The 27780-nt window shown below is 41.5% G+C and overlaps 1 protein-coding gene across 1 annotated transcript in view; it reads right to left on the bottom strand.

The window, feature by feature from the left end:
* SLC2A9 (solute carrier family 2 member 9) overlaps positions 1-27780 on the bottom strand; it is a 163392-nt gene that overhangs the window by 71333 nt on the left and 64279 nt on the right. The window contains 2 exon segments of the mRNA XM_072406441.1: positions 22910-23020; positions 25548-25735. Coding sequence (XP_072262542.1) covers positions 22910-23020; positions 25548-25735 — 299 coding nt within the window.

Below are 27780 nucleotides of genomic sequence, written 5' to 3'. Positions count from 1 at the left end.
TACCAATAGCACTGAATGGTTGCACCCAGTGTGGGCTTCCCCCAATGTAATCCACTGATCATAATGTTACTGTCCAAAGGGAATCCAGCAAGTGTCATGGAGAGGCTTAAGGTGACTAAGTCACCTTGAATGAATTAGACGCCCCTGTTTATTATTGTGTTGCTGCTCCTTCACACTACAATCCGCAGGCTGCATGGGAAATCCACCAAGCCAAGAATTCATTGGACCACCTAAAGCTTTCATTGCGGAACACATTCAGTGTGGTATCATTTCCATAAACCTATGCAATATCACAAAAAGTATTTCTGTGCAGAATTTCATTAATTTTTCACCAAGATCTTGTAATGATGATTGGAGAGCCGGACAGCTGCGTAAAGTCTTCTCAAGCTTATTCCTTAAGCTGCGTACATGCAATAATTATCGTTGGAAACCAACGACTAACGACCGTTAGTCCGATAATCGTTAACAAAACAAGTGCACAATGAGGCCGATGAACGAAGACTGTCGCTGAAAACGAACGACCGCCCCGGCAGATCTGTTTGGGCGACGATTGTTCGCTATATATTGTTTACGGTCGTGTAGTGATCGTGGATGGTTCTGCAGTATACTTTCTCCTTTAGTCACTTCCTGCATCAAACGATCCTATCTAGTGTGTGTACATTATTGGTGGATTATATTTGAACGATCGTATCGTTACAGCATGTACAGAATTGTGCACAATACGATCTTTCAAAATAATCTTGCATAATCGCTAGTCATTCATTTTCTAACGACAATTATTGCACGTGTCTACCTAGCTTTAGATTCTCAATGGGTTATGGTCTAGACTCTGTGGTGGCCAAGACATGTGATAATTATATCTCATGCTCCCTGAATCACTCCTTCACAATTTGAGCCCAATGAGTTTTGGCACTATCATCTTGAAATAGGTTCATGCTATCACGAAAGAAAAAATCCACGGATGGAAAAACCCGGTTATTCAGTAAATTCATGTAGTCAGCTGACCTCATAACATTGCTGAACCCAGTGAGGAGTGTGTATCTTGTAGCTGTATCGAATTACACAACTTTAGCAGAATAAGAAGACCTTAAACAATTGTAGCTAAATTTTAATTGTTGAGATTAAATGCGACATATATATAAATAAATTAGGGTAAGGAAAGTATTATAATGAAGAACCATAACCTAAATATTAACGGAAGCAAAGACACTTGGATGCGGTGAATTAAAAGGAAGAATGTGTCTGCAAATGTTCCAATAGAATCTTCTGACATATGTTTCTTTCAGGCAGATGATATACTGTGTAATTTGCTTCCAAGGCTCAGACAGTCCAAATGATATGTTAATTTGCAATGTCACAGAATGCCAAGTAAGCTTTGAAATGCCTTGATGATGAAATGTGATGGGTTTATTAATGTAAGGTAAGAGAATGCATTACATCGATGACTTGATATACTAAAAATGGTTACGAGAAGCACGTAATGAGGGAAACTCATTTTCTTCTGAAAAGCTTGTTGCTTGGCTGTCTCTAAATTAAATTTTTTTTGTGTTATTACAAATGAGCGGTAAGGCCAAAAGTGTGTCAGCTTTTTTAGTTAGCAACGTTAGGCAGAGGATTGCTCTCAGCACTTTTTCTTTTAATTAGGAAGTTTTAACCTAAAAATGTTTTTATGAGTTACCTGGATTTATTTTCATATTTAAATATGCAAATATGCATAGGAATATATTAATATTACCACTTTGATCTGCTGTTAAATTTGCTCATGTATTTTATGGCTAAATGCTCATTTTGACAGGGAGGAAAGCAATAAGTACATATAATTCTCTTGGTCCTTATTCTGCCCAGTCAGTTGCAACTCTCTGACATCATCAAATACAATGCAGGAGCAGCAATCCTGTATGGTATTGGAGGACAGCAAGAACCTTCACACATTCCAGAGCACCCAACAGCAAGGGAGTGTGTGGTTTGCCAGAGGAGCAACTTTTAATTGTACCTAATTTTTGCCACCTAGCCAGGTGAGTTGGGAGTGAGGATCCCTGCATGTGTTCATTTAACATTAGTCTGGAGTTGACTTTAAAATGTAATTATGGCCAAGAAAAAAACATTAAAAATGACGCACAGCTTGGCACAGCTCTCTCACAATTAATTGGCACCGAGGTTTGTTTAGATATTGATAAACAAATAGCCCTCACAAATACACAGTTTATTTGTTTAACAATGTGTTTTCTTGGAATGTAAGAGGTTATTATAGTTATGTGCCGCAACAACAAAGATGCAAACATTTCTAAAAACAAGGGTTAGCACTGATGAATCCCGAAAGATAAGCACTGAACTGTGAAATATGTTTTTAGGATATTGCCTCACTTACACAAATATTGTACAATTTTCCTTGTACCTGATCTGACAGGTTAGAGGATTTACGGACACTTGTCTTCTCTGGCAAATGTTTCCAAATTATTGCACAGGCTTCAATTTTATATTTTACACCAAATACTAAAACGTATGTTGAGTCAATCCTGAAAAGAGCTCCATTATATTGGTGACCAGTGAATTCTTCCTGTTCCTGGAGTGCACAACCTCTGCAACTAATCTTTTTCAGAATCCATTACTAGATTTTAATTGAGAAAAACATTTAATTAATTATGACCAATTTTATTTGTTCCAGACTTTAGATCAGGGGTCGGCAAACTCCGGCCTTTAGGACAGATATGGCCTAGCCGGTAGTTAATTTTGGCCTCCCGCCCCCTTGGATCAGCCAGGGGGCATTAGGAACTACCTGAGCCGAAGCCGCAGGAGCTCCGTTGCCGCCCCCTTGCAGTTGCTCCCCTACTTACCACAGCCAGCATTCATACTTCCGGTAAATAGGGAGGGCTCCCTGAAGGTAAATCCCTCTCCTCTGCAATGCATACGGAGAGGGATTTCACTTCAGGGGGCGTTCCCTGGTGGCGGAGGGAGCCATTCGGGTGGGTCCAGCCTAGTGTGCTTCCGCCCACCCCTTAAATGGCCTAGTGGCCATAAACTTTGCTGACCCCTACTTTAGATGGACACCCCATAGCTTGTCAGAATAAGATCTTCAACCATATGTACATATATAGAGACAGAAAAATGCCTTGCTTTCCCCTAAATTCCACAAACTACTGTGCAATACATATGAGTAGCACCTAACAACCACCATATCTGCTTTATATTTTTTATAAGATTTAGCACTCTTTTCATGCAAACCCACTATATATATATATACTGTATATGTTTGTATATGTATATATATATATATATATATATATATATATATATAGCTGAGTCCAAAAAAAGTATGTAAAGTATAGGCAAAAGGCACACTGTCACTGAGCAATACATACACACATACATGCAAATATACCTCTGACATAAAGAAGGCCTGTAGCAGAAACAAAGGAATTAAGCGAAAGGCCTCGTGACAGGGTGGGCAGGGAAGATGAGGGGGGAATAAGGGGGGTGGTTAGATTGTTTATAGTTAAATTGATTGGGCAAAAAGTGCGGGAAGATAGTGGTCCGAGGGGTGGGGTCAGAGGTCAGATAAATAGAGGGGCCAGAGAGGAGGGCTGGGCAGTTTGAGGAGAACGTCAGGAAGAAAATTTCTTACCATGGCGAGTATGGACGAGCTTCTTAATCAATTGAGAGCCGCAGCGGAGGTCCGGGGCCTGTCTTGGCTTCAGGATCAGGTTGCTGCTGTAAACAGGGGGGGGGGCACAGATGCCGGAGGTTGTAGAGCCCGGTTCGGTACGCGCTCGGCGGTCTCGCCAGCCGGAGCGTTACAGCCCCAGTACACCCCGAGGGGTCCAGCGCCACCTCAGGAGCCCCGCCAGGGACCCTCCGAGTCCTCCTGCAAAAAGGCGTTCAGGTACTGCAGGCAGGGTGACCGGGAGGAATCCTCTACATCGGCGGGACCCCAGCCAGGATGAAGATGATGTGTGTCCGGCGTTACCGAGGTCCAGGGCTGGTCGTGGAGGTTCCCCTGTCCAGAGGACTGCGGCGATGTGGATGCTTGTACTTCTTTTGTTGATATGCAGCAGCAGGTTGTGAGCAGGGGGGGTACTGCGGGGAGTGGGGGTGTGGCGTTTGATGCGGGGGGACTGCTTCAGGGTTTGCAGGATTTGGTAATGAGGTTTAGCGGGGGTCCCCGGGGGTTAGGGGGGCCTGAAGGACGTCCGGGTCCAGAGAGAGGAGTAGCCAGCACACCCCGGTTGGTGGGGGCAGAAGGTGAGTTGGGGGAGGGGGCTCCACTTTGCGAGAGTAGGTTGTCATCACAGAGTTCGGTGAGGGGGGATGGAGGAGTGCCGGGGGTGGGCCCCATTGAGGGGGACAGTCGTAAGGATGGGGGGGCTGGTGACAGTTTGCCTGGGATAGCAGATGGTGCCAAGGGCGAAGTGTATGTGTGTTTTGAAGGACCGTTGGGGGCGCACCTGCCGGCGGATGTTAAGGAACGAGTGTGGAAAGGTGAGTACATAGAAATATTTTCGCTACTCCCGGTGGAACGGTTTGGAGCAAGGGATGTGAAGGTAAGTGAGGGGAAGCGGCAGGGGGAAGAGAAAGGACTGTGGCGGTTTATACCGCGCACTTTTCAAAATTGGCTACAAGCCTTTGCCATTTTAGCCAGTCTGGTGGGGGAAAAGGCGCCTGAGAATTGTTCGGCCCTTTTCTGCTATCTGGATGCTATCAGTGAGGCACAGGGTGTATGGGGGTTTGGCTTGGCTTCGCTATGACGAACAGTTTCGTCAGCGCAAAGCCATGCGGCCGGGCATGCGCTGGGATCATCGGGACATTAGCCTATGGATGCGTTTGATGACATCGGCGAGGATGGGGCCGCAGCCCTTTCTTGGGGGAGCCGGAGGATCGGGCATCGCGGGTCCTTCGGCGGTCAAACGGAAAGGACTTTGTTGGATTTACAACGAGGGCGCCTGCAAATTTGGAGTCACATGTTGGTTTAAACATGAGTGCTCAGGATGCGGAGGACCACATCCCTTTGCCAGATGTCACAGTAAAGGTAAGGGGCGTCCCTGAGAGTCTGCGGGAAAGAGGGAAGACGCCGGTGAGGGTGGAAAGCCTGCGCCTTATGCTCGATAGTTATCCTAATCGGTTGGCAGCAGGTGAGTTGGAGAAGGGATTTAGGGTGGGTTTTCACATTCCCTGCGCGTTGCGTGCGGTGCCACCTCAGTCTAGGAATTTGTTGTCGGCTTTGAAGAATCCGGGGGTGGTGACGGCTAAATTGGAGAAGGAGGTGGCTTTGGGGCGCATGGCTGGGCCTTTCCAGGCGCCGCCTTATAAGGACTTTGTGGTATCTCCTCTGGGCGTTGTGCCAAAGAAGGACCCGGGACAGTTTCGCATGATTCATCATTTATCGTTCCCCCCGGGGGGATCGGTGAATGATGCAATTGATCCGGAATTGTGTAGTGTGGCATATACTTCCTTTGACAAAGCGGTATCGTTGGTTAGGGGAGCAGGGCGGGGTTGTTTGATGGCTAAGGCAGATGTTGAATCCGCTTTTCGTTTGTTGCCAGTACATCCTGACTGTTTTTGGCTGCTGGGTTGTGAATGGAAGGGTGCATATTATGTTGACAAATGCTTGCCTATGGGTTGTGCGATTTCTTGTGCACTGTTTGAAATGTTCAGTACTTTTATTGAATGGGTAGTGAAAAAGGAGTCTGGGTTGCAGTCCATTATACATTATTTAGACGATTTTTTGAGCGTTGGTTCGGCTGACTCCTTTGCCTGTGCAAATTTGTTGAGTACTTTGGAAGTGGTGGCTGATTTGTTTGGGGTTCCACTGGCTGGCGAGAAGACGGTAAGACCGTGTACGCAGCTTGTTTTCCTAGGGATTGTGCTGGATTCAGAGCTGATGGAATGTAGATTACCTGAGGATAAACTACAGGAGTTGAGGTGGGAGGTGCTGAGGGCTTTAAGGTTAAAAAAATTACGTTTGCGGGCACTGCAGTCACTTTTGGGTAAATTGAACTTTGCGTGTCGTATCATGCCGATGGGGAGGATTTTTAGTCGCAGGCTGGCTGCGGCGACCGCGGGAGTTAGAGCGCCAGGCCATTTTATAAGATTAAGAAAGGAACTGAAAGAGGACCTGGCAGTGTGGCGAGAATTTTTGATACACTTCAATGGGAGGACTTTGTGGATGCAGGAATTTGTGGACAATGAAGCCCTGGAGTTGTTAACAGATGCGGCAGGTGCACATGGTTATGGTGTTTACTTTCAAGGGCAATGGAGCGCAGAGCCATGGAATGGCGGCATAGTGGGTTTTGTAAGAATTTGGTTTTGTTAGAATTGTTTCCGATAGTGGTGGGATTGGAGTTGTGGGGGTCCCGGTTGAAGGATCGCAAGGTGCGTTTTTGTTGTGACAACTTGGGTGTGGTGGAGGCGATTAATAATAATTCAGCGTCTTCTCCACCAGTTATTTGTTTATTGCGACATTTGGTGTTGTTGTGTTTGCGCTTGAATATTTGGGTGAAAGCGGTTCATGTTGCGGGCTGCGATAATATAATTGCGGATTCTCTTTCTCGCTTTCAGTGGCAGCGCTTTCGAGGGGTGGCGCCATTAGCGGTGGAACACGGCACTCCTTGTCCGGAAGAACTTTGGAAAGTGGTCTGGGGGTCCTCGAAGGTTTGATTCAGCGGTCGGTCAGTGCGGGAACGTGTAGAGCCTATGTGGGGATTTGGCGGGAATGGTTAGAATTTATGCAGAAGATGGGGGTGGACGGAATTCCAAAAGGGGAGGAGTCGGGGGTGCTTTTGTTTTTGTTAGACAATTTTCAGAGGGGTGTTTCAGGGTCTGCTATGGCTAAAAAATTAGCAGCCTTGGGGTTTTTCTTTAAGTTGATGGGGTGGCCTGATGGAACGAAGAGCTTTGTGATTCGGCAGGCGTTGCGAGGTTACAGAAAGGGCACCGCTCGTCGTGATCAGCGGCGACCGGTGTCCTTTGAAATGCTGGTGGAATTGTATCAACAGGTGGGGATTCATTGCCTGGGTGAGTATGAGGTGGTGTTGTTTAGGGCCGTGTTTGTACTGGCGTTTTTTGGGGCATTACGATTGGTGGAGATTGTTAGTCCAACCAGGTTACTGCCTGGAGGATTGATGGAGGGGGATGTGGGGTTAGGAGTGAATAAAGTAGTGGTTTGGATTAGGAGGTCAAAAACAGACCAATTTGGTAGAGGGGGGCGCTTGGAATTGGGATCGGTTCCTGGTTCGGTGGTGTGCCCTGTACGAGCAGTGGGTGAGTATGTTCAAGTTCGTCGGGGCATGGGGGGTCCATTTTTTGTTCATAAGGATGGGTCATTTGTGTCGAGGTTCCAATTTTGTGCGGTCTTCCGCAAGTGTGTGGAGGCTATGGGGAGGAACGTTAGTGAATTTTCATCACATTCCTTTCGGATCGGTGCTGCCACGGAAGCGGCGAGATGGGGTTTGGGTGAGGCCATTATTAAGCGGATTGGGCGTTGGGAATCTAGACGTTTCCAACTATATGTTCGCCCCCAATGGTTGTGAGAGGAGGGAGGAGTGGCACTCAGGGTACTCATGGGCCAGGGTTAGGGGGGGTGTGCTAGTTATGCATTGTGGTGCAGTTGGAACGCTTTGCTTTTGCTGTTTCTTACAGGTGAGCCGGAATGCCTGATTTGGATTTTGGGACATTCATACGTTTATTGGGGGGCCCGGAGAGCAGATATTCGGCCTAGTGGACGGCAATTGGGAATAGCCAGGGAGACGGCGCAAGTGCGGTGGATTGGGATACCTGGCTTGCTGTGGAATCGAGTGGTGCCTGAAATTAGCAGGTTTGCCCGTTTGGATAGGCCACCAAATGTTATTTTATTGCATGTGGGGGGCAATGATGTGGGTTCCAGAGCGATGCGGGAGCTCATTAGAGACATTAAATTTGATTTTTTACGGTTAAGAAGCTTGTTCCCGCAGACCTTGTTTATGTGGTCGGAAATGGTAGCAAGATTGGCTTGGCGTAATGCTCGGTCAGTGGAGCGCTTGAACAAAGCACGCATCAAGATTAATAGGGAAGTAGGACGGTTTGTGACCAGGATTGGTGGGTTGGTAGTACGACATGTGGATTTAGAAAAGGATCCTCAGTTAATTTTGAGGGGTGATGGAGTGCATTTAAATGCTATTGGCACTGAATTGTGGTTATTGGGGTTGCGGGAAGGGCTGCAGAAAGCTTTGCGAGTGTGGGGGTGCTCGCAAGCATAAGGTTTCATGCTTGCGGCGGGTGGCGGTGTTGGATTGGTCCATGAGAACAAAAGTTCAGATAAACAGAGGGATGGGGAACACATTACAGGCTATAGTTTTGCTAAGAGGAGCCACGCACGGCACATGGTTGTCGTGGTGGGCAAGGAGGGAGTGGAAGATGACCGCTAACTGTTCCCGAGCCGGCGTAGTTGCGACTGGGAGCCTGTTGGGGAGCGGCAATGTCTTTGGAGGAATCGGGGAAGGGTTAATCTCATGGACCGTTTGAAAATTGTTTTGAGATCAGTGGTGTTTAAATAGTTAAAATTTAAAATGTTTTAAATGTTATGTGGTAAAATAGTTGAAAAAGAATATCGTTAACATTTATTGATGTCAATGGTGGTTTTTATGGTTGTAGCAATAAAATGGGCTGCTATGGCCAAATGTTTTTCCAAAACGGTGTCAAGTGTCTTATTTAAGGGATGTTAACAGGGAAAGGGTTAAGGGTTAAGGAAAACATGACGAGGCTTCCTCTGGACTACCCATGTCAAGCACAGCGCTATACAAAGATCAGCAGTCACATGAGTTTGAGTCATATGTCTAGCAATTTTGGTTTAAAAGTATCCATGCATTTTAGAGTGGTGGTGGAACATACACACATACATACATACATACATACTGTACATAGAATTTTAAATATATAGGTTTATATAGCTCTGACATATGCCATAGTGCTGTACAAAAAAAACACCAAGCTAGACACATCAGTCTCAGGAGTTGACACTCCAATGTTCCCTTACAGTCACACACTATTATCATACATTTTTATACCTCTGACATATACCACAGCGCTGTACAAAGGTCAGCGGTGTCATATGTCCAGCAAGTTTGGTTACAATGTCTTTATACTTTTCCGAGTGATGGTGGAACATAGCTAGTTTGGTTGAAATGTCTCCACGCATTTCTTAGTGATCACCAAATATAGCTCTGACTTATAGCACAGCGCTGTACAAAGATGACTGGTGCACTTACATGAGTCTCGGTCATATGTATGGCAAGTTTGGTTGAAATGTCTCCATGCTTTTTCGAGTGATGGTGGAACATACACACATACATACATACATCCAATTTTATATTTATAGATTTTTATAGCTCTGACATATACTATTGTGCTGTACAATGAAACACTGCGCTAGACCCATCAGTCTCTGTACAGAGGCGCTGACACTCTAATGTCCCCCCACAGTCACACACTATTAATATACATTTATATACCTCTGACATATAGCACTGTTCAAAGATCAGCAGTGTCATATGTCTAGCAAGTTTGGTTTAAATGTCTCCATGTGTTTCCTAATGATCACCAAATATAGCTCTGACATATAGCACAGCGCTGCACAAAGATCAGCGGTGCACTCACATGAGTCTGAGTCATATGTATGGCAAGTTTGGTTGAAATGTCTCCATGCGTTTCCTAGTGATGACATACAAACATCCAAATATAGCTCTGACATGTAGCACAGTGCTGTACAAAGATGACAGGTGCACTCACATGAGTCTGAGTCATATGTATGGCAAGTTTGGTTGAAATGTCTCCATGCGTTTTCGAGTGATGGTGGAACAAACACATACATACATACATACATCCAATTTTATATATATAGTTGAATTTATTTGTAGGTTGGAACAGGTACATTATTTTAGTAAATGCAATTACGACAGATGTTTGTCTCGACATATTATTAGGGAGCATGGTGTCAGTTACTGTATAAAATCCTCACTGTGAGTTATTCACAAACAAAGCAAAAAAAAATTTATGGAGCCTAGACATTCATTAACTTCTAGAGCAAGCTGTGCTTTAATTTGCAAAAAGAAACAACTGCAGAGTTTATCTTGGTCATAAAACACAAGAGGCTGCAGAAAAAGCTCACCCCCCCTAAGATCACCCACAACCTCAGCTGTGTTTAGCAAAATAATTCTTCAAGTCATGCAAACCGCCCCCTCCCCCCTTCAAGCCTCTGTTCTGCACAGGAGCAAGCAGGGAAGCCCCGTTCGTATCTATGAGGCATCCGTATGTCTGATGTCCTTAACCTGGGGACTACTTGTATGTATATATATATATATATATATATACCGTATTTTCTGGCGTATAAGACAACCCCCAACTTTTCCAGTTAAAATATAGTTTGGAATATACTCGCCGTATAAGACTACCCCTCTTCCAACGCACACCAAATAAAAATGAAAAGGCAGGGCACAGACAGCCAGGCGCTTTAGTAAATGCCGGCAGACAGCCAGTGCCTAGGTACACTGTCCCTTTAAGGCGCGCTCCACACTCAACCCTAAGACGCGCAGCCCTCCGAGTCGAATGGGGGGGTTCTGGTGGAGAGCCAATCCACGCTCACGTTCTCCTCCTCGAGGCGCAGGAAGATGTGTGCAGCTTGCTTCCCCTTGCTTCATACTCCCCGCACAGAGTGGAGACTCGCCCGCGGCACCCCCCACCATATGCGCCGGACATATGAAGCAAGGGGAAGCAAGCTGCAGGTAAGTACCCGGCCTATAAAACGACCCCCGACTTTGGCACAGATTTTTTGGGGTTAAAAAGTCGTCTTATACGCTGGAAAATACGGTATATATATATTATATATATAGAACCTCCAGTGATATGACTAATTCATGTCAACCATTAGGGCTCTGTACCTCCTTCTATAATTCCTTGAAAAATAACGTACCTCAAAAAGTCAGAACATAAGCATGGTATATTGGAGGAATACCTGTGACAATAGTCAACTACTGCATTGACTTTTGGAGATGGAATGAGCAAGGTTAGTATTAGGGTAGGGCAAAGTAGGTCTATTGGTCATTTGCAAGAATCTGATTTTGTCTGAATTTATTCCAAAAGTGAGGGTTTGCAGGGTATGGGGCGTGCTGGTAGCTGCTAGTGTTTAGATAGAGTTAGTAGTTGCAGTAAATACATGGTAAATTGGGAAGCACAGAGGACAATTAGGATACCGACACAACCTTATTTATGTTGCTATCTAGAAGCCTTAGAAAATTAGCCCCTGTTGAATTATAGTGAGGACTAGAAGTGTGGCCACCAAACACACATTGCTCTTATTGATAGTTATATATCATTTAGCAGTGATTTCGTGACTAGCACCATGGCCTTGCACCACTAGGGTTGTAGGTTTGAATTCTGGCCACGACAACGCTTGTAGTTTAAATATTTCTCCCCTATATTTGCACAGATTTTCTCCAAGCATTCCAATTTAATTTTACATTTCAGACATTCCACGGCACAAATTTGAGGGTAGCTTCCCTTCAAATGCCTCCTACACTATGTTCATCACAGATGACTATAGTAGGTAGATTAGATTGTGAGCTGCTCTAAGTGACAGTAACATGAAAATAGACTTTACAAGTAGATATCAGCACTAACTAAATGCATAAACTAATAAATTAAATTTATCACTGTACAAAGAGGGCTACTAATAAAGGATTTTGATTGTCATTAGATGTTATCCAGTGCAAACAAGAAATCTTTTAAAAGCTTGGTCAACTTGCTTTGCATAAACTATTTGCTTGGTATGTTTGCATTTTCCCAAGGCAAGTGGTAAATCTGATGTATACATACAGTTGTATTGATAGTAATTCTATGGGTGATAAATCATAATTTAAATTACAATTGTGTTGCTTGTAAAATCAGATGGGTGGTTAACAACTGTATCCAGTCATTCTCAGAATATGTACTGACATTCATTAATGAATGTATGTGGAAATACTCTAGTAAACAAATACATTCTCTTGCCACTTGTTAAAGGAACACAGGTCATATGCTGTTATTTAGAACATGTTATATTGCTTTGAAGCTGCTTGCAAATGTCTGATAATATGGCTGAAAAATGTTCCTATGCCAGTCCATGGAATGTGTTATGTGACATACTGACCTGAGATAGAGCTTCTGAAAAGTCGTAACAGCCCCGCTTTTTACCATCTGTGAAAATAGGTTTTTAATAGTCCTTTTTTTCAAAGCTATTTAGGCTATTGGGCGGTTCAGTACTGGCTGCAAAGCAGTGAATCACAGTGGCAACGCTTGAAATAACTACCCACATAGAACATAGCCTAATAATAAATGCCCTTTAGAACCTGCTAAACTTGTAGAACTCAAAAAAGTTTGCATTTGTTCCCAGATAAGAAATGCACAGACAGATTAGTAAAACCCAATTTCATACTCACAGGTAGCACTTAATTACTTGTGTGACAAAGGATAGGAAGAACTGTTTGTTGGTGTGCTGGTCCTTCACCAGCAGCAGTAATGACATACATGGGAATTGATCAAATATGATTTGTTTGATTCATAACCCTGCTGCGGCTAAGGAGATGAACTAGATATACAGTCTACAATGTCAGCTACTTGGCAGGGATCATAATTTGTTACTTCTTCATTTCTTTCAAGATAATAAAATTGTCAACTCTTTTCCAAACAATAATAGCAATGAATGATAGAATTATATATTTATTTTGTCAAATAGTTTTCTTTGGTCACAGTGTTTTTGTAGCATGTACTATATGATCACAGGGAAAGGCAGACACTGTATTGCCAAATTAAAATATTTTTACAGTAAAATTGTAGCAAAAAATATGGATGATTTATAACACTTGCTTTGGGTAAAAATAGAAAAAAATCACAGCCAGCCAACAACAGAAAATAAGAGGCAACTTTTCTTTTCTGTTTAAACTTTGATTTTTAAAATATATGTAAGAAACAACCCTGAGGTCGTTGACTCTACCCTGACTTTCCTGATTAAAGGTGAGATCCTTCAGCCTATGAAGTAGCTTTCTAAACATACAACTGTGTCAAAAACACAGAACAAAGAGAGAATAGAAGAGAGGAGAAAAGAAGAATGTCTATCTTATCTATCTTATCAGTATATTATTATTATTATTATTATTAATAATAATAATAATAATAATAATAATTATAAACATGATTTATATGGTGCCAACATATTATGCAGCACTGTACATTAAATAGGGGTTGCAAATGACAGACTAATACAGACAGTGACGCAGGAGGAGAGGACCCTGCCCTGAAGAGCTTACAATCTAGTAGGTGGGGGAATTAATACACAATAGGAGGTGAGATATGTAGTGGTGGGTAAGTAGTGAGGGTTTAAAAGACAGAAGAAAACGGGTAGGCAAGTTTGCAAAGATTTTAAGTGCTCTTTTAAATGAGCAGAAAGTAGGAGCAAAAAATAGGATGAGGAAGACCATTCCAGAGATTTGGGGCAGCTCTAGAAATGGCTTGGAGCTGTGCGTGTGATGAAGTTATGAGTGAGGAAGTCAGTTGTAGGTCATGGGAGGAGCTGACAGAGCGGCTAGGGGAATATTTTTTTTTTAACAGGTCAGAAAGGTAAATGGGACAAGAACTGTGGAGGGATTTAAAGGCAAAGCACAGGAGCTTGAATTTGATTCTAAGTTGAAAGGGAAGCCAGTGAAGAGAACTAGACAGAGCCCCTGATTCATCAAGCAGAATCGGATTATCGGTCGCGCATTCGTATTCGCGATCCGAAATCGTACGCGATCGCGCTATTCAGCGTACTTTCGCGCTTCCAGCGAGCGCGGATTTTATTGATGAATCAGGGGCAGAGACTACAAGAGAGGCAGAAGAAGAGGAGCGGTGGGAAGGATGGATGAGTATAGGTTTATTGCCCTCTTAAATTATACTGCAAACTGAAATTTACCCTATTACTCCTATTAACATCCTGGGCGGTTCATTTCAGTTTTATATGCATAACAGCGGTACATAGTTTTTCATGAAAATTTATTTTACAGTATATTATAATAGTATTAGAGTATATAGAGTAAAAAAAAAGTTTGAAACACAAAATCATGTCAAAAAAATATATTAAATAAATTGAAAAAAAAGTTTATTTTTAAATTAAAAAAAATAAATAAATATTATACTCATACTAATAAATTATACTGTAAGATAAATGTTTATAAAAGATGTACAGCTTTTACACATATAAATCCACTGTATTGCATTCAATGCAGTTATTTTGTATTGAATGCAATACAAATAGATTTGAATTTCCCGCCACGCCCCAAATGAAACGTTCTTATGCACCAATGTCATCGGGAACTCCCCGGTGAGTCATCAGTTACAGAGAACGCTGGCTGGAGGAAGAAGGAAGACCCAAAGGACGATGAGGGTCGCCGGCGTATCAGGTAAGACTCGATTTACTAATATTTCTGATAGGTTTAGCTACCCCAAGTGTGACGCAGGGTTACCGCTTCCAACTTCTTTTTTTTACTCCGAGTCACACTCAGGGTTACCACCCAGGAGCTTAAATCTCAGATACTCTCTTCAGCATCAATGTTATAAAACAGCTGAGTTTTGTAATGCCACAAAGTCTGTGTTAAAGTTATAGAGCTTTCCGCCCTGGTTTATTAAATATCTCAAGGACTGGTGAAAGAAATCATGATAGACTATCATGGGAGCACCTGAGCTATCCAGCAAACCTGGAATGGATTGAAAATATTTACTAAGTAATAGCAATGATTTTTAGAATTTTTTTTTTACAGGTTTGGTAGATGTCCCATATCATTCCATGATATTTTAACTTATCCAGTCTTGAGGAGCTTTAAAAATATTAGGATCATTGTGTTTGAGACTAAAAATAATTTTGTCATAGGATAAAAAGAATTATTATTATTGATACTGGAAGTATACCATTTGTCTAGAACACTGCTCCCTGGTAGTGCACTGACAACAACTGTCTTGCCGCCTGTTTTAGATTTTGGCATAATTTATGTTAAAATCACTACCAGTGATGGGCCTTATAAAGATTCTATCATAATCTATATTTTAAATCTAAATCTATAATAATAATAAATATGATATAAATATAAATACGTTCATACGTGGGCAGCTACATTGTATATATTGGCAGATGTAATTCAAGATAGTTACGGAGGTTCAAAAGGATAATAAATTCCACCCATATGCATGAGCCCCAGGTGTAAAAATGTTATAATCCTGCATCTCTTCCTGTACCTAGCCTTTCCAGTATCAGCACCTTGGTAGATGTTCACCACCATGACCCTAAAGCTGCATACACACCTGCAATTTTTCTCGTTGGAAAGGATCTTTCACGATCCTTTCCAACGAGAAAAGACTGCACGATGCATGAACGATGCTGTACATACAGCACCGTTCATGCTCTATGGAGAGGGGAGGGGGAGAGCGACGGAGCGGCACCCTGCTGCGCGCTCTCCCCTTCCCTTTCATTAGGATCGGTCGTCGTCCATCGTCCATGGATCCGCCAGGACGGTCGTCGGACGATGGACGACGACCGACTGTACACACGGCAGATTTTCGCCCGATAATTGGCCGATACCGATTATCGGGCGAGAAAAATTTGCCGTGTGTACGCAGCTTAACACTGACCATGTCAGTCCTTCTAGTTGAAGCATGCAATTAGATTTGTGTTTATTTCTTATATTGTTCATAGAAAAACAACACAAATTCTCTGTATATTTAGGACTAAATCCCCTAAAAACCTGCAAATTTTAACCAATGCAACAGCAACCACTCTTTAAATATCTACCACACAACAATTCATACACACTCCATAATATAATGTGTATTACATTATTCCCCTTCATCTGCCATATCAACTTTTCAGCCACAGAGTTCAATTATCTTTTTTTCACCTTATTTAACCTCACAGTCAACATTTCCTCACTCTCACCAATTAATTTTACTTTGCTCAGAGGAAGAACTAAAAAAAGTTTGACACACACTCTGAGATGTGCTTCCTCTAATTATAGGTCTCCTGTACCAAAAACCCAATACAGCAGTAAGCCACAGCATAGGTGTTACATAGATCTATGCCCTTTGACTCTGTAGCTGTGGGGATTACAACCAATGGCTCATTAGAAAAGTTCATTTTTGTTGCCTAACTTAAAGTTTAGCTTTGCAAAAAGCAAATGCCTGTAGTTTTCTATTTTCCATTTTATACACTCTTTCTTAATTATTTGTGGCAAACTATGTCTTTGATTATTCTTATATAAATGACTAGAGATTAAACTTTTATCCCCATCTAACTACAAATCATTGAAAGTGGAGAAAGCTGAACAAATTGAAAATGTTTATTGAGACGGCGTCAGTGGCCAATTAGGGAACTATATCTGGACAGTGGAATGGTGTCACTATGAAATCAGGAAAATTCAAGTCAAGTAGAAAAACCTTTCAGGGATGGGCACAGAATAGGTTTTCAAAATGCTGTTTTGCTGTTTTAGTCTTGGGACTAAACCTGCATTAGCTCTGAATGGGACCTTACATGTGACTTTTTCTCCTCCAGGGCTGGTTTTAGGATAAGGCAAACTGGGCAATTGCCCAGAACCCCTTCTGATGGGCCCCAGTTGACAGGAATGGCAATGCGTGCAGAGAGCTAGAATATTGTTCATTTGGGGTCCCCACCTATTTGCCCTGGACTCCATATTGGCTAAAACCATTCCTGTTCCCTTTTATCATATGAAAATGTTCAGGTCTCATGATAAGCTGCTCTGGGTGTAGCAGAACAACTTGGAGTATGGGATAGATGATGACCAGGAATGATTGTAATGAGAATGAAGGGGAGAGAGTGCAGCGGGGTAATAGGAGACCTCAAGCTTAGGGATCTCTGCACCAATATTAGTGAAAGAAGCAACTATTGTTTGAATTCTCCCACACCCACCAGACATATCAGACTTGGGTGGACGAACCCTCTTGACATCAATCCTTTACACAATTGTGCTTTGTATATCCATTACTGAAAAAAAATATAGAACTTTCCTTTTGAATACTAAAACACTTAAATTGTCATCACATCTCTGCCACAATAGGTACAAAATGTGCATAAATTGACTGACAAGTTAAATGCTTGTCAGTGTAGGAAGACTCCTGTGGTGTTATCTTATGTGTATGTCTTTAGTACTACAATAAATGGATGCATAATACAAAGATTGTTTTACAAAAGTTGCCAGTTAAAAGTACTGAAGCTTTACTTTTGCCTGTAGATATCAATTTTTATTAAATAAATTAAAGATGAACTCCAGCCTTACTTTCCATCTTGCATAGTTGTACAGAATTCTCTACTGTACTAAAATAGCTTGCTTCGATTTCACTGCACATTGTAAATGTCACAGTGTGCATTAGAAGCTGTGAAAGGTCTGAGAAAACCCATTACATTATCTAGCATTATCTCAGCATTTCCTTTTCAGCCTGCACATTGATTTATTCAATTTCAGTTCTTTTAATCATGGCGACATGGCACCACATGTAGGTGTTACTATAGCTTCAGTTTTTAAGGGACTGCACTGCGTTAGCATCTCCTCCCAGCCAAGTTCAGTCTGTATTGCTTAAAGAAGCAGAGATACCTAGTAATGATGTCACTGGAACTAAAATAAGGTAAATAAAACAAAAAGGTGTTAGAAAACAGAGAAGGCAAAACATAACCAGCAAGTTGTAATGTGAAGTGAGCCTTTAATTTGCCCTTCCCAGCAGCACATGTTAACCTTCCTTTATTTATCTAGCTATTCTTTCCAGCCTTTTCTATACTGTCTAGGCTGAGCATATACAGTGCAGAGAAAACTCCACCTGCCCACAGGTAACAGTGCTGGGCCAATCTTCCAGCCCTACCACATGAGAGAATAAGAATTGCATGCTCCTCCATACCTGGATATAATGAGTATTTATTTTTTGTGTAACAGCTGAACAGAGAGGTATTAAAACAAATCCATGCATGTATAGGTTTGCTTTTTGCATAAATATCTTCCTCTGGGTTTGGAATACATAGAAACATCTAGGTTCTGGTTGTACTGTTTAGGGTAAAAAACAGATTCAGTGTTTTGTTTTCAACCTCTGAGGGGGGTGTAAACTGATTAAAAAAAACACATGTAAGACTCACCCCGAGAGAAGCAGCTGTTATTTTCCCCAGAACACAAATTAACCCAGTTCACATTTGTCTAGGATTTTTTTTTCAAACAATATGAGAAAGGGTTGAAGTACAGAGTGTCAGGAAATCCAAATCTAGTTCTCAGTCTTTATAGCATTCATTGAAATAGGTGGAAATGGACTCGCAGTATCCTGTGTTCACAGGCCTAGTTTCAGATTAGTATCTAGTCACCATGGTCAGTGATTTAAAAGAACTCCAGAGACAGCTTATATAGTGACGTATTTCAGTACAAAAATACAAATATATTCTCAGTTCACGTCTGCAGTTAAATGTGCTGAAAGCATTTAGAGACGTATTTGAGTACAAAAAGAAAAATATATACGCAGTTCACTGTTGCAGTGATTTGTGGTAAAAGTGTTTAGTGGCCTATTTCTGTACAAAGATTAAAATATATTCATCACTTTTAGTTGTGTTTTAATTTGCTTTCATTTTATTTAGTTCAGCTAAAAGTATGTCAGACAGAGAAGTGGCAGGGCACGCACAGAGGAGTGCCAGAGGCCTAAATGTTTCTGGCGCAGGCGGAGGTCGCAGCAGAGTAAGGTTGCGTGTCAGCAGGAGTCGCAGCAAAAGGCCTGAGCTCCCGGTGTCATCTAGCGGTCGTGTCTTGACCAGCAACCCAGCTATTCTTGATTAGTTAACTCGGTCATCCACTACATCCCAAGTGACATCAGACACTCCCAGCCAACAGTCGGTGGGTTCGTCAGACACCACCCTTAGTTGGCATGGCCTGGGAGCAGACCCTGTGCCCTCACCTGTCCTCAACTTGCCTGTCCTTTGCTGTTCCCTCAGCCACAGAAGTATTGTATGCTGTGGGCTCAGCTCCACTATATAGCGAGGACGAGCTAGTAGAGGACAGTCAGCAGCTACTGCCCAGCCAAGATCTGGAGGAGGCATCCGCTTTCTCTGCTAGACGGGCAAATAGCAATGAGGAGAGTTGCGTCGGAGGTGGTGTTGCGAGCAGTCAGGCTCCTGACCAAGAGACCGTTGAGGAGGACATCAGTGACGTGCATACACTACTCGATGATGATGAAGCCGATCGCACTTGGGAGCCAGGTGAAGAAGGGGCTTCATCATCATCAGGAGAAGAGGGTGGCAGCTTGCCTGTGAAGCAGGGGATGAGGCAGCAAGGTGGAAACATGGCTGGTAGTCAACAGGGTGGCAGCAGTGGGAGGTCGGGAGCCAAACGTGTCCGGGGTAGACCACCTGCTTCGCAGCAGCCTACCTGCCCGGGATGTAGTGGTACAGGGGTTTACGGAGGCAGCGGCGGTAGCAGTCAGTCAGTGTGGAGTGTTGGGGGGAAAATCACCTACTCGGCAGTGTGGCAGTTTTTTGTTAAGCCGCCGGAGGAGGTTAACATGGCCCACTCTGTAGCCTCCTGATGCTTTCGCCAACTCCAGACTCTGTCATTGTGCTACTCCGTGGCCTCCTCCTGATGCTGCTGCTACCGCCACCTCCAGGCTCTGTCATTGTGCCACTCTGTGGCCTGCTGATGCTGCCGCCACCTCCAGACTCTGTCATTGGGACACTCTGTGGCCTCCTCATGCTGCTTCCACCTCACCACTATGTCATTGTGCCACTCTGTGGATTTCTCAAGCTATTCTCCCACCCTCCCCACTCCATGACTGGGCCACTATTTTGCCTTTGTGGCCTGGATGACATCACTATTTATTTGACCCTTCTTCTGATCTGTCAGAAGGAAGGAAACAGGAGACGCACAACGGATCCTGTCTGTGTAGCAGCTGTAAGGCCTGTATGGCCCCATCAAAATTGGCTTATGATTTGGTAGCCAAAAGCAGGAGTGGGTACAAAAGTAGAAGTGGGTACAAAAGCAGACTCCCTTATGCGTGTTACTGCAAAGCACAGTGTTCTACACCACTATCAAGGCTCTCTGAAGGCCAGAAATAGACGTTTTTTCATGCGATTCGCTGCAAATAAATTCGGATAGAAGCAAATCTTTTCGGTAATTCGGTGGACCGGCCGAATCAGATTTTTGAGAAATTCGCTCATCTCTAGTTAAAACCATACAAAAACAGTGCAAAAACAATTACAGAAAAATAAGTCTAATCAAATAATAACAGAACTATAGCAACAGCATAAAATAAAAAGGGAAAACTGTGAAATAATACTTAGGTAGAGTTGGTTTTCCTTGGTCCAGGTTGCTATGTAAAGTCCAAGTTATCAGTCACTGGGCTCCTTGCAGTGCTCAATGTGTCAGTGCCGTTGTCCTTAGCCACAAGATGGTATATAACTTACTCTGCGAGACTTGCATGGCGTTTTCTATGCCAACACTAATATGACTTATAGGACCATCCAATTATAGCAGGCTAGGGACTGTCTGAGGGGCATAGATTAGGATGCTTGTAGACACTCCCAAGAGGCCCTGGTTCTAGCCATTATTTATTAATTCCGTAAGTACAGGTTTTATGAAATACCAACCCTCAGATTAATAATCACTACAAGATACAGAGTTTACAGAGACCAAACTAGGCATGTCTGGGACTTAAGGTTCACCAGAACTGGCTAAATATTAGAAAAAGCAACTTAATCATGACAAATGAATCCAGGTTTTGACAAAGGCCACGATGGCTTTATGTGAAAAATAGATATCAGCGTATTATCCCCCAGGAGACATAGCAAAAGTTCACAGACCGCACAATGTTCTACTCACAAATATTGACATAAGGTTGTACAAAACAGAAAATAAAAAATGACTTTTCATGAACTTTTGTTTTGTCCTGACTTCTGAGAAACAGCGTATGAGAAAGACCTGTCTTGGTAGAATAAAAAAAAATTCCCCCAATCTCACCCCTAGGAGCTAGTAAAAGGTTTCCCTTTAATTATTGTGTTAATAATCAAGTTGCAATGGTTGGGCAAAATAGGTGCAAACTTAAGGTGCGTACACACTTCCAATTTTTATCGTTCAAAACGAACGACGAACGATCGATGTGCTATACGATCGTTCGTAGATATTGTGCAGGATCGTTCGTCGTTCGTTTTCCAACGATAATAATTGGAAGTGTGTACGTAGCTTTACTCCTAAATTATGTGATACCTGTGTCTGCCCTATCCTTAAGTGAACCTTTGCTTTGCAGTGTACAGTTAATAGATATATCTAGAGGTTTAGGATATTAGTACATTTGCATATTAATAGACCTAACAAACTTAAGATAAAATCAGTCACTTTTTAAAATCTATAGAGAGCTACAATTAGCAAAAATTTGCTATAGAAATGAATAAAATGGATTTATTTAATGAAGATACAGATCTTGGTAGTTATATTTATATTACCTCCATATGAGTATTGCATTATATGTAGTTTAAACATTCTCTAGGGCAACTTTTCTCGAGTTTTTAACATGGAGGAACCAAGGAAATTACTTTCAAGCCTTCTATTACTATATACAGTATATAATTACTATATACAGAACTCACATTATCTTAGTGAGGTTGTCAGTGGGAAGAATGCCTCCTACATTGCTGGTGTGGGGCAAGAATGTCACCCTTACAGATATTTTTATTACACAGTATTTATATAGCTGAGGTTGTCAGTGGGAAGAATGCCTCCTACATTGCTGGTGTGGGGCAAGAATGTCACCCTTACAGATATTTTTATTACACAGTATTTATATAGCCCCATCATATTACTCAGCGCTGTACAAAGTTGATATTCATGTAACTGTCCCTCAAAGGAGCTCACATACTAATGTCCCTACCATAGTCATATGTCATTAAAGTAGTCTTAGGTCAATTTTGAGGGGAAGCCAATTAACCTTTTGGAATGTGGGAGGAAACCAGAGTACCTGGAGGAAACCCATGCAGACACGGGGAGAACCTACAAACTCCATGTAGATACTGTCCTGGCTGAGATTCAAACCTGGGACCCAGCGCTGCAAGGGCCTGAGTGCTAACCACTGAGCCAGTGTGCTGCCACACATACAGATTGTGCTGACACAGGATAAATATAGCCAAAAAGGTCATTGGTGTCACCTAATCTGACCTGAGAGACACAAACTGCTCATTGCTTAAGGAACCCCTGGAAGCCTGTGGAGGAACTCTGGTTGAGAAACTTTGGTCTAGACCAGACGTAGGCAAACTCAGGCCTGTAGGCCCGATACCGCCTAGCCAGTATTCCAGTCCGGCCTAACGCAACCCTAGTTATTTATTGTTGGATCCCGCCTAACTAGTTTCCACAATATCATCGAAATCATTGAGTTCCAGCACAGTAACCCCAATTAAAATGCCTAAAGAGCAGAAGCAACGCACAGCTACCAGTCTCAAGAAGGTTGACCTCGAATGTCGTGTCTTCAACCCTGAATTAATCTTCGTCCAACGTGGCAACAAAGCCCTGTGTTTAGTATGCAACGATACCAACAGTACTCAAGCAGTTGAAGCGGAAGGAGCATTTCGATGCCAAGCATTTACACACGTACAGAGACTACACCGCAGATGAGCGAAAGACTGAGACTGCTCGCTTGAAGTCATGGTTGGAAAAAACCTTTCCTTGGACACCTTGTTTCTTCTGGACTAGTGTGCCTTCTTGACCTCCTGAAATGGCCTAGTAGTCCAAAAAGTCTGCTGACCCCCAGTCCAGACAGACTAGGAAAATCCCAGTGATAACTGATACCTTCAGGATATAAAGTAATTCTTATTTTATAATAAAGCAGCACAAAATATTAATAACATAACACTAACAGTACTTACAGATACAATAGCAGCCAAAATTTCTACGCCACCTGTGGAGAGGGTAATATATGGAATGGTACGTTGCTGTATACCAGCGGCCTCAAATATGCTGTTGGTGTAGAACCAAATCTAAAAAGAAAGGAACATAAAAAGTTATGCCAAACACATTGTACCTGATCTTGAAAAAGTCTGCCAATTGTCTCCATTTGAATCCTTCATGATTTTTTCCAGTGACACTAGAATCAATAAGTGCTGTACACACACACAGCACTGTTCAGTTCCATGGAAAGGAGAGGGGGAGAACAAGCGAGTGAATCCTACTGCGATCTCCTTCTTAGAGTTGACAGTAGTCATCTCCATTCAACTGTTTGTCAATCTGCCATGTACACATTCTAAATTATTGCCCAAAACACACACAAATCACAATAATTCACCTTTGGCAACAATTATCTAGGGTATGCATGTACCTTTAGACTCAGTTCTCTCACTAATTAGCTGTCAATGTGTTACAGAACTGGTCTCACATGTGCCCTATCTCCTCTTCTGAGTCACACACCTTGTTACTGTTGCTTAGCTTTTGCAGCTTAAAGCATTTGTATGAAAGGGCAAGAAGCAGTATTATCACCAAGAGAGAAAGGTACCTTGTCCAATCATAAAATTCCAGGGCACACGATAGAAAGTAAAAAACTTGTTTCAACTGGGTTATAAAAGTTTAACCTACCCAACTGTGCTCAATCTATGAACAGATTTTTACCTGTGATGACAAAAACCATTTGTCTCAGGCAACAATTAACCAGTGTTTGATCATAACCCTAATGTTTTATCACCATTTTTGTTATCATGCCCTACTGATAACTAATGCACCCATGAGAAGGGGAATTGGGACTAAATCCTACACTGGCTCCCTATTCACTTTCTCATCTGTCATAATGGGGGCACTTTCACCATGGTATGTGTACACCAGAGGACACCACTGTAGTAGTGAAAAATGTTGGGTGATTTTTTTTTTTTTTTTAACTTTTGATACATTTTTGTCATATAGTTTTTTACTTAACTCTTAACCCCCCTAGCGTACAAATTCTGTCAGTTTTTTGATGCAAAAAGTGATCCTATTTTTTTTGCATAGAAATTTTTGTTCATATTGTGGGCCTGTAATTTTTAGGATTAACTCCCAGGTATGATATTTATATTTATTTATTATATTATAATAATAAATTATAATATAATACATAATTATAAATTATAATTTTAAAAAAATGAGACACCCCCCATACATCACCACTCACATCACACGGAAGATGACTCATCCTCCCAGGCGGAGAAGTCCTGCATTGTGCTTGGCATCTCACTGCTTATGCGGGCAGTGGAGTGGGCGGGACCCGGGTGGTATTTAAAAGCAGATTACTCAGTAATCTGCTTTTAAATTTCCCGCCCGGCGATGCCCCCCGACGGAATGGCGCGCCGGCTTCATAGCAGGACCATCGGATTGCCGCTGGAGCGTGGGGCAAAGGTAAGGGGGGCTCTTAAAAGTACCCTGAGTGTGACTTGGGATTACCACTTTTTGCATGTAAAAGCCACCCCGAGTCACACTCGGGATTACTGCTAGGGGTGTTAAAATAAGATGAGTAAATGAGCAAGATGGGCAAAATACTGATTTAAAGCTAAGGATAGTTATTCAGGGATGAAGATGGTATGTTAATACCCATAGAAAATGAGAAAAAGAACTGTGAGATAGACGTTTTTAGGATGTCCAATAAAAGTTGTATCTCATTTATCAGAAATGATACATTAGCCAAGTGTTCTCTTTTTACAAGAGAAAACTGTTTTTTTTAGAGAATTTTTGTCTTCAAGACTTTTCCTAAATATTCCAATTCTCCTAAACTGTTCAAAAAAGTTCCATCTTAACATCTCTAAATACATTTCGTAATGAGTATATGAGTTGGTTGATCCTCTAATATCAATGCACATCCATTTCAACAGATGTTAATTGTGGGCCAGAGTCACTACCATTGAGCCATTGAGAGTTACCTAAACTTTAGAGTAAACTACAAAAAGAAGAGCAAGCACTTAAACAAAAATCAAGAACTAAAACCTACACAGTTCTCTGCTCTTTGTGAATGCACTGGGTGCCTAAATGGCCTAGCACCAGAGTAGTCTTGTGGGACGAAACTGAGTAAGTTACATTCTCCCCCAACCTCAATGTGCCAGATATTTCTCTTTATTTCTTTTAGCTAAAGAATGCAGCGAGAAAGCAATGTAGGAGTGTCTAGTGGAAAAATGTTTGGGGAAAAAACATATAGTACATTGTACATTACAGTTATTGTAGCCTAGGGTCAATTTTTTCACATTTAAGGATAGACTTAATCCTAAATACCCCAAAGCACGCTGAATGATAGCTTTTATGTCTGTAAATACAATAAAAAGCCAAGGGTGAACTCTCAAGAGCTCCTTAATTACTGGAACATGATTGATGAAATTGTGGTTGTAGGCCACCTATCAGCAGGCCAGTGTGAGCCCTTTATCGTGATCCCATTACAACCTACATCACCTAATTGCCATTGCCAAAAAAACACCTTTTCAACTACAAAATGATCCTTCCAAAGACAGGGTAAGAGTGCATCTGTATTTACTTTGTACTCATTATGATGTTACTTACAGCATTAAGGCCTCACAGCTGATAACAAGCCATGGTCACCATAGCAGTTATAATTTGCCATCTAACAGAGCGCGTCTTGAAAAGTTCGATGACTGAAACCATGCGGATGTTCTTTTGTATCAGTGTTTCTGCCAGCACATCTTCTATATCTTGAGAAACATCTTTTTTTCCAAGGAATGTGCGGAAAGCTGAGCAAACAAAAACAATATTCAATTTCTGGTGAAACAAAATTAAAAGATTCATCCCAAGTAACTCACAATTCAAATTCCAACTTTTCTTTATTATCAGCTGCTGATCTATGGCAGCCTCAATGATAGAGCTGCTGGAAGTTGTGTGAATTCATTAGAGGGAGCTTTAGCTTTTAGAATATCTAGTTAGAAATCCTGTAAATTTGGTTGCTTTACTTTTCCAGTCAACTGGTACTGTAAATGGAGTGCAGAAAGATTTGAGACTCAAATTCATCATTCAAAATGTACAGTATATAGATGATTTTGTTGACCTGCAAATGCTATTAGAAAAAAAATGTTTATACTGAAAAAAAGTTTATACTGGGGTCACAGCACTAGATGACACTGTGTTGCCATATAAAATGTATAGCAAACTCTTTACATCTGACACATCATTAGAGTTTGTAACACTCCTAACAGGAGGATACAGTGCCATCTACTGCTGGCCAATATTAATGCACAAAAAATAATTTAGGAGAAAGTGACCTATCATGACCTACTCAAAAAAACAGAATTAGCCCATGTGATTTTATTTTTTCCCTTTTAAATAGATGTTTTAAATAACAAACCCGTGGATGCATTTATTCATATTATTTTAACTTTCATGTAAATTTTTATTAAAGATTTTAACATATACAAGTATACAACAATGCAGAATCACAAAAAAAATCCAAAAACAAATAAAACATATATTAAACAATAAGAAAAAGGTGGGCGTAAAATACAGAATGATGTCAGAACATAAAAATAAACACCATTAAGTACATACAAAACCACAGGAACAAAGACAAGATTACAAATACACCTGTGTGTTGATTTTGATTGACTGTTTTGAATGTTAGCAACTGCATTTTGCGCTCTAAGTTATTCTTGAGTCAGTGCAGTTTTCCTTTTATTTGGGGGTAAAAGTAGGTACCATAGTTGAAATTTGGATTTGTTTATGTTTGAACATATATAGTAACATTATACATTAAAAACACTAGTAAATGAAATAAAAATCTTTTAATATGTTCACATACTGTACTTAAATTGTCATTCAGAAGCAGCGACGATTTTAGGCAGAACAGTGACCTGGGCAAATATAAAGTGGTGCCCCATGTCCACCATGCCCCAAATGCATCGTATTCTATTTCTCTGCATTCTCTGGCACTCTTTCATTTGAGGTTCACAGATAGGTTGGAGGCCCTGTGCTGTTGCCCAGGAGTTCCAGATCTGTTTGAATATTTTGTTGTTCCAATCCAGAAGTTTGTTAGGGAAATGTGTCTCTCATTATCTTGCCATATACCTCTGTGCATATACTTAGTAATTGTCTGCTCTGCAGCATTATCCATCTCCAGCAGCAAAACAGTTCCACACCATTATTTAGCATTATTGGTTGACATTTTATATGCTATTTGTTTACATTGGCTTTCAGCACTGGGACGTATATAGTAATGCTCTACCCTAGTTTATCTCAGCAAACTTTTTCTGTAACATGATACATGCTTCATTTTTACTTTCTTTGGTGTAAACAGAACTCCTTGCTTATTGAAGACCAAACATTTCTAGACTAGGAAGTGTGGGCACATAAAACTTCTGTTTTTTTCTTGTTTGGTGTGGCTTGGTACTACCATGCCTTGTATTTTTATGTGCAGTAGGTTATGAGTTAAAGTAAGCCAATACACAGACTGCCTTAATGGTGTTCGTATATTACAAAAATAGTGTATACAAAACTCTTTGTCTATTGTGGTGAAAAAGATTATACCTGACATCACACTTGTTTAAATAACATCTATAGTACACCCAATGATCACTGAAGTGAATATTAAGAGAAATAGGGAATTTAGTGGCATACACAAGCAGCTAAATCAAAACGTAACGCTTATTTTGTGTATATGTATACACACATACAGTATATCAGTATATTAAAATTAATGATTTTATAATTTTTGACTTCTATAACAAGATCAAGTGTTGTAAAAGCAGCTGGATATGGACATGCACACGTGAACACTTGATGGCATGTA

Source organism: Pyxicephalus adspersus, chromosome 3, assembly GCF_032062135.1.
Source record: "Pyxicephalus adspersus chromosome 3, UCB_Pads_2.0, whole genome shotgun sequence".
NCBI lineage: Eukaryota > Metazoa > Chordata > Amphibia > Anura > Pyxicephalidae > Pyxicephalus > Pyxicephalus adspersus.
This window is presented reverse-complemented; position numbering and strand designations above follow the sequence as displayed.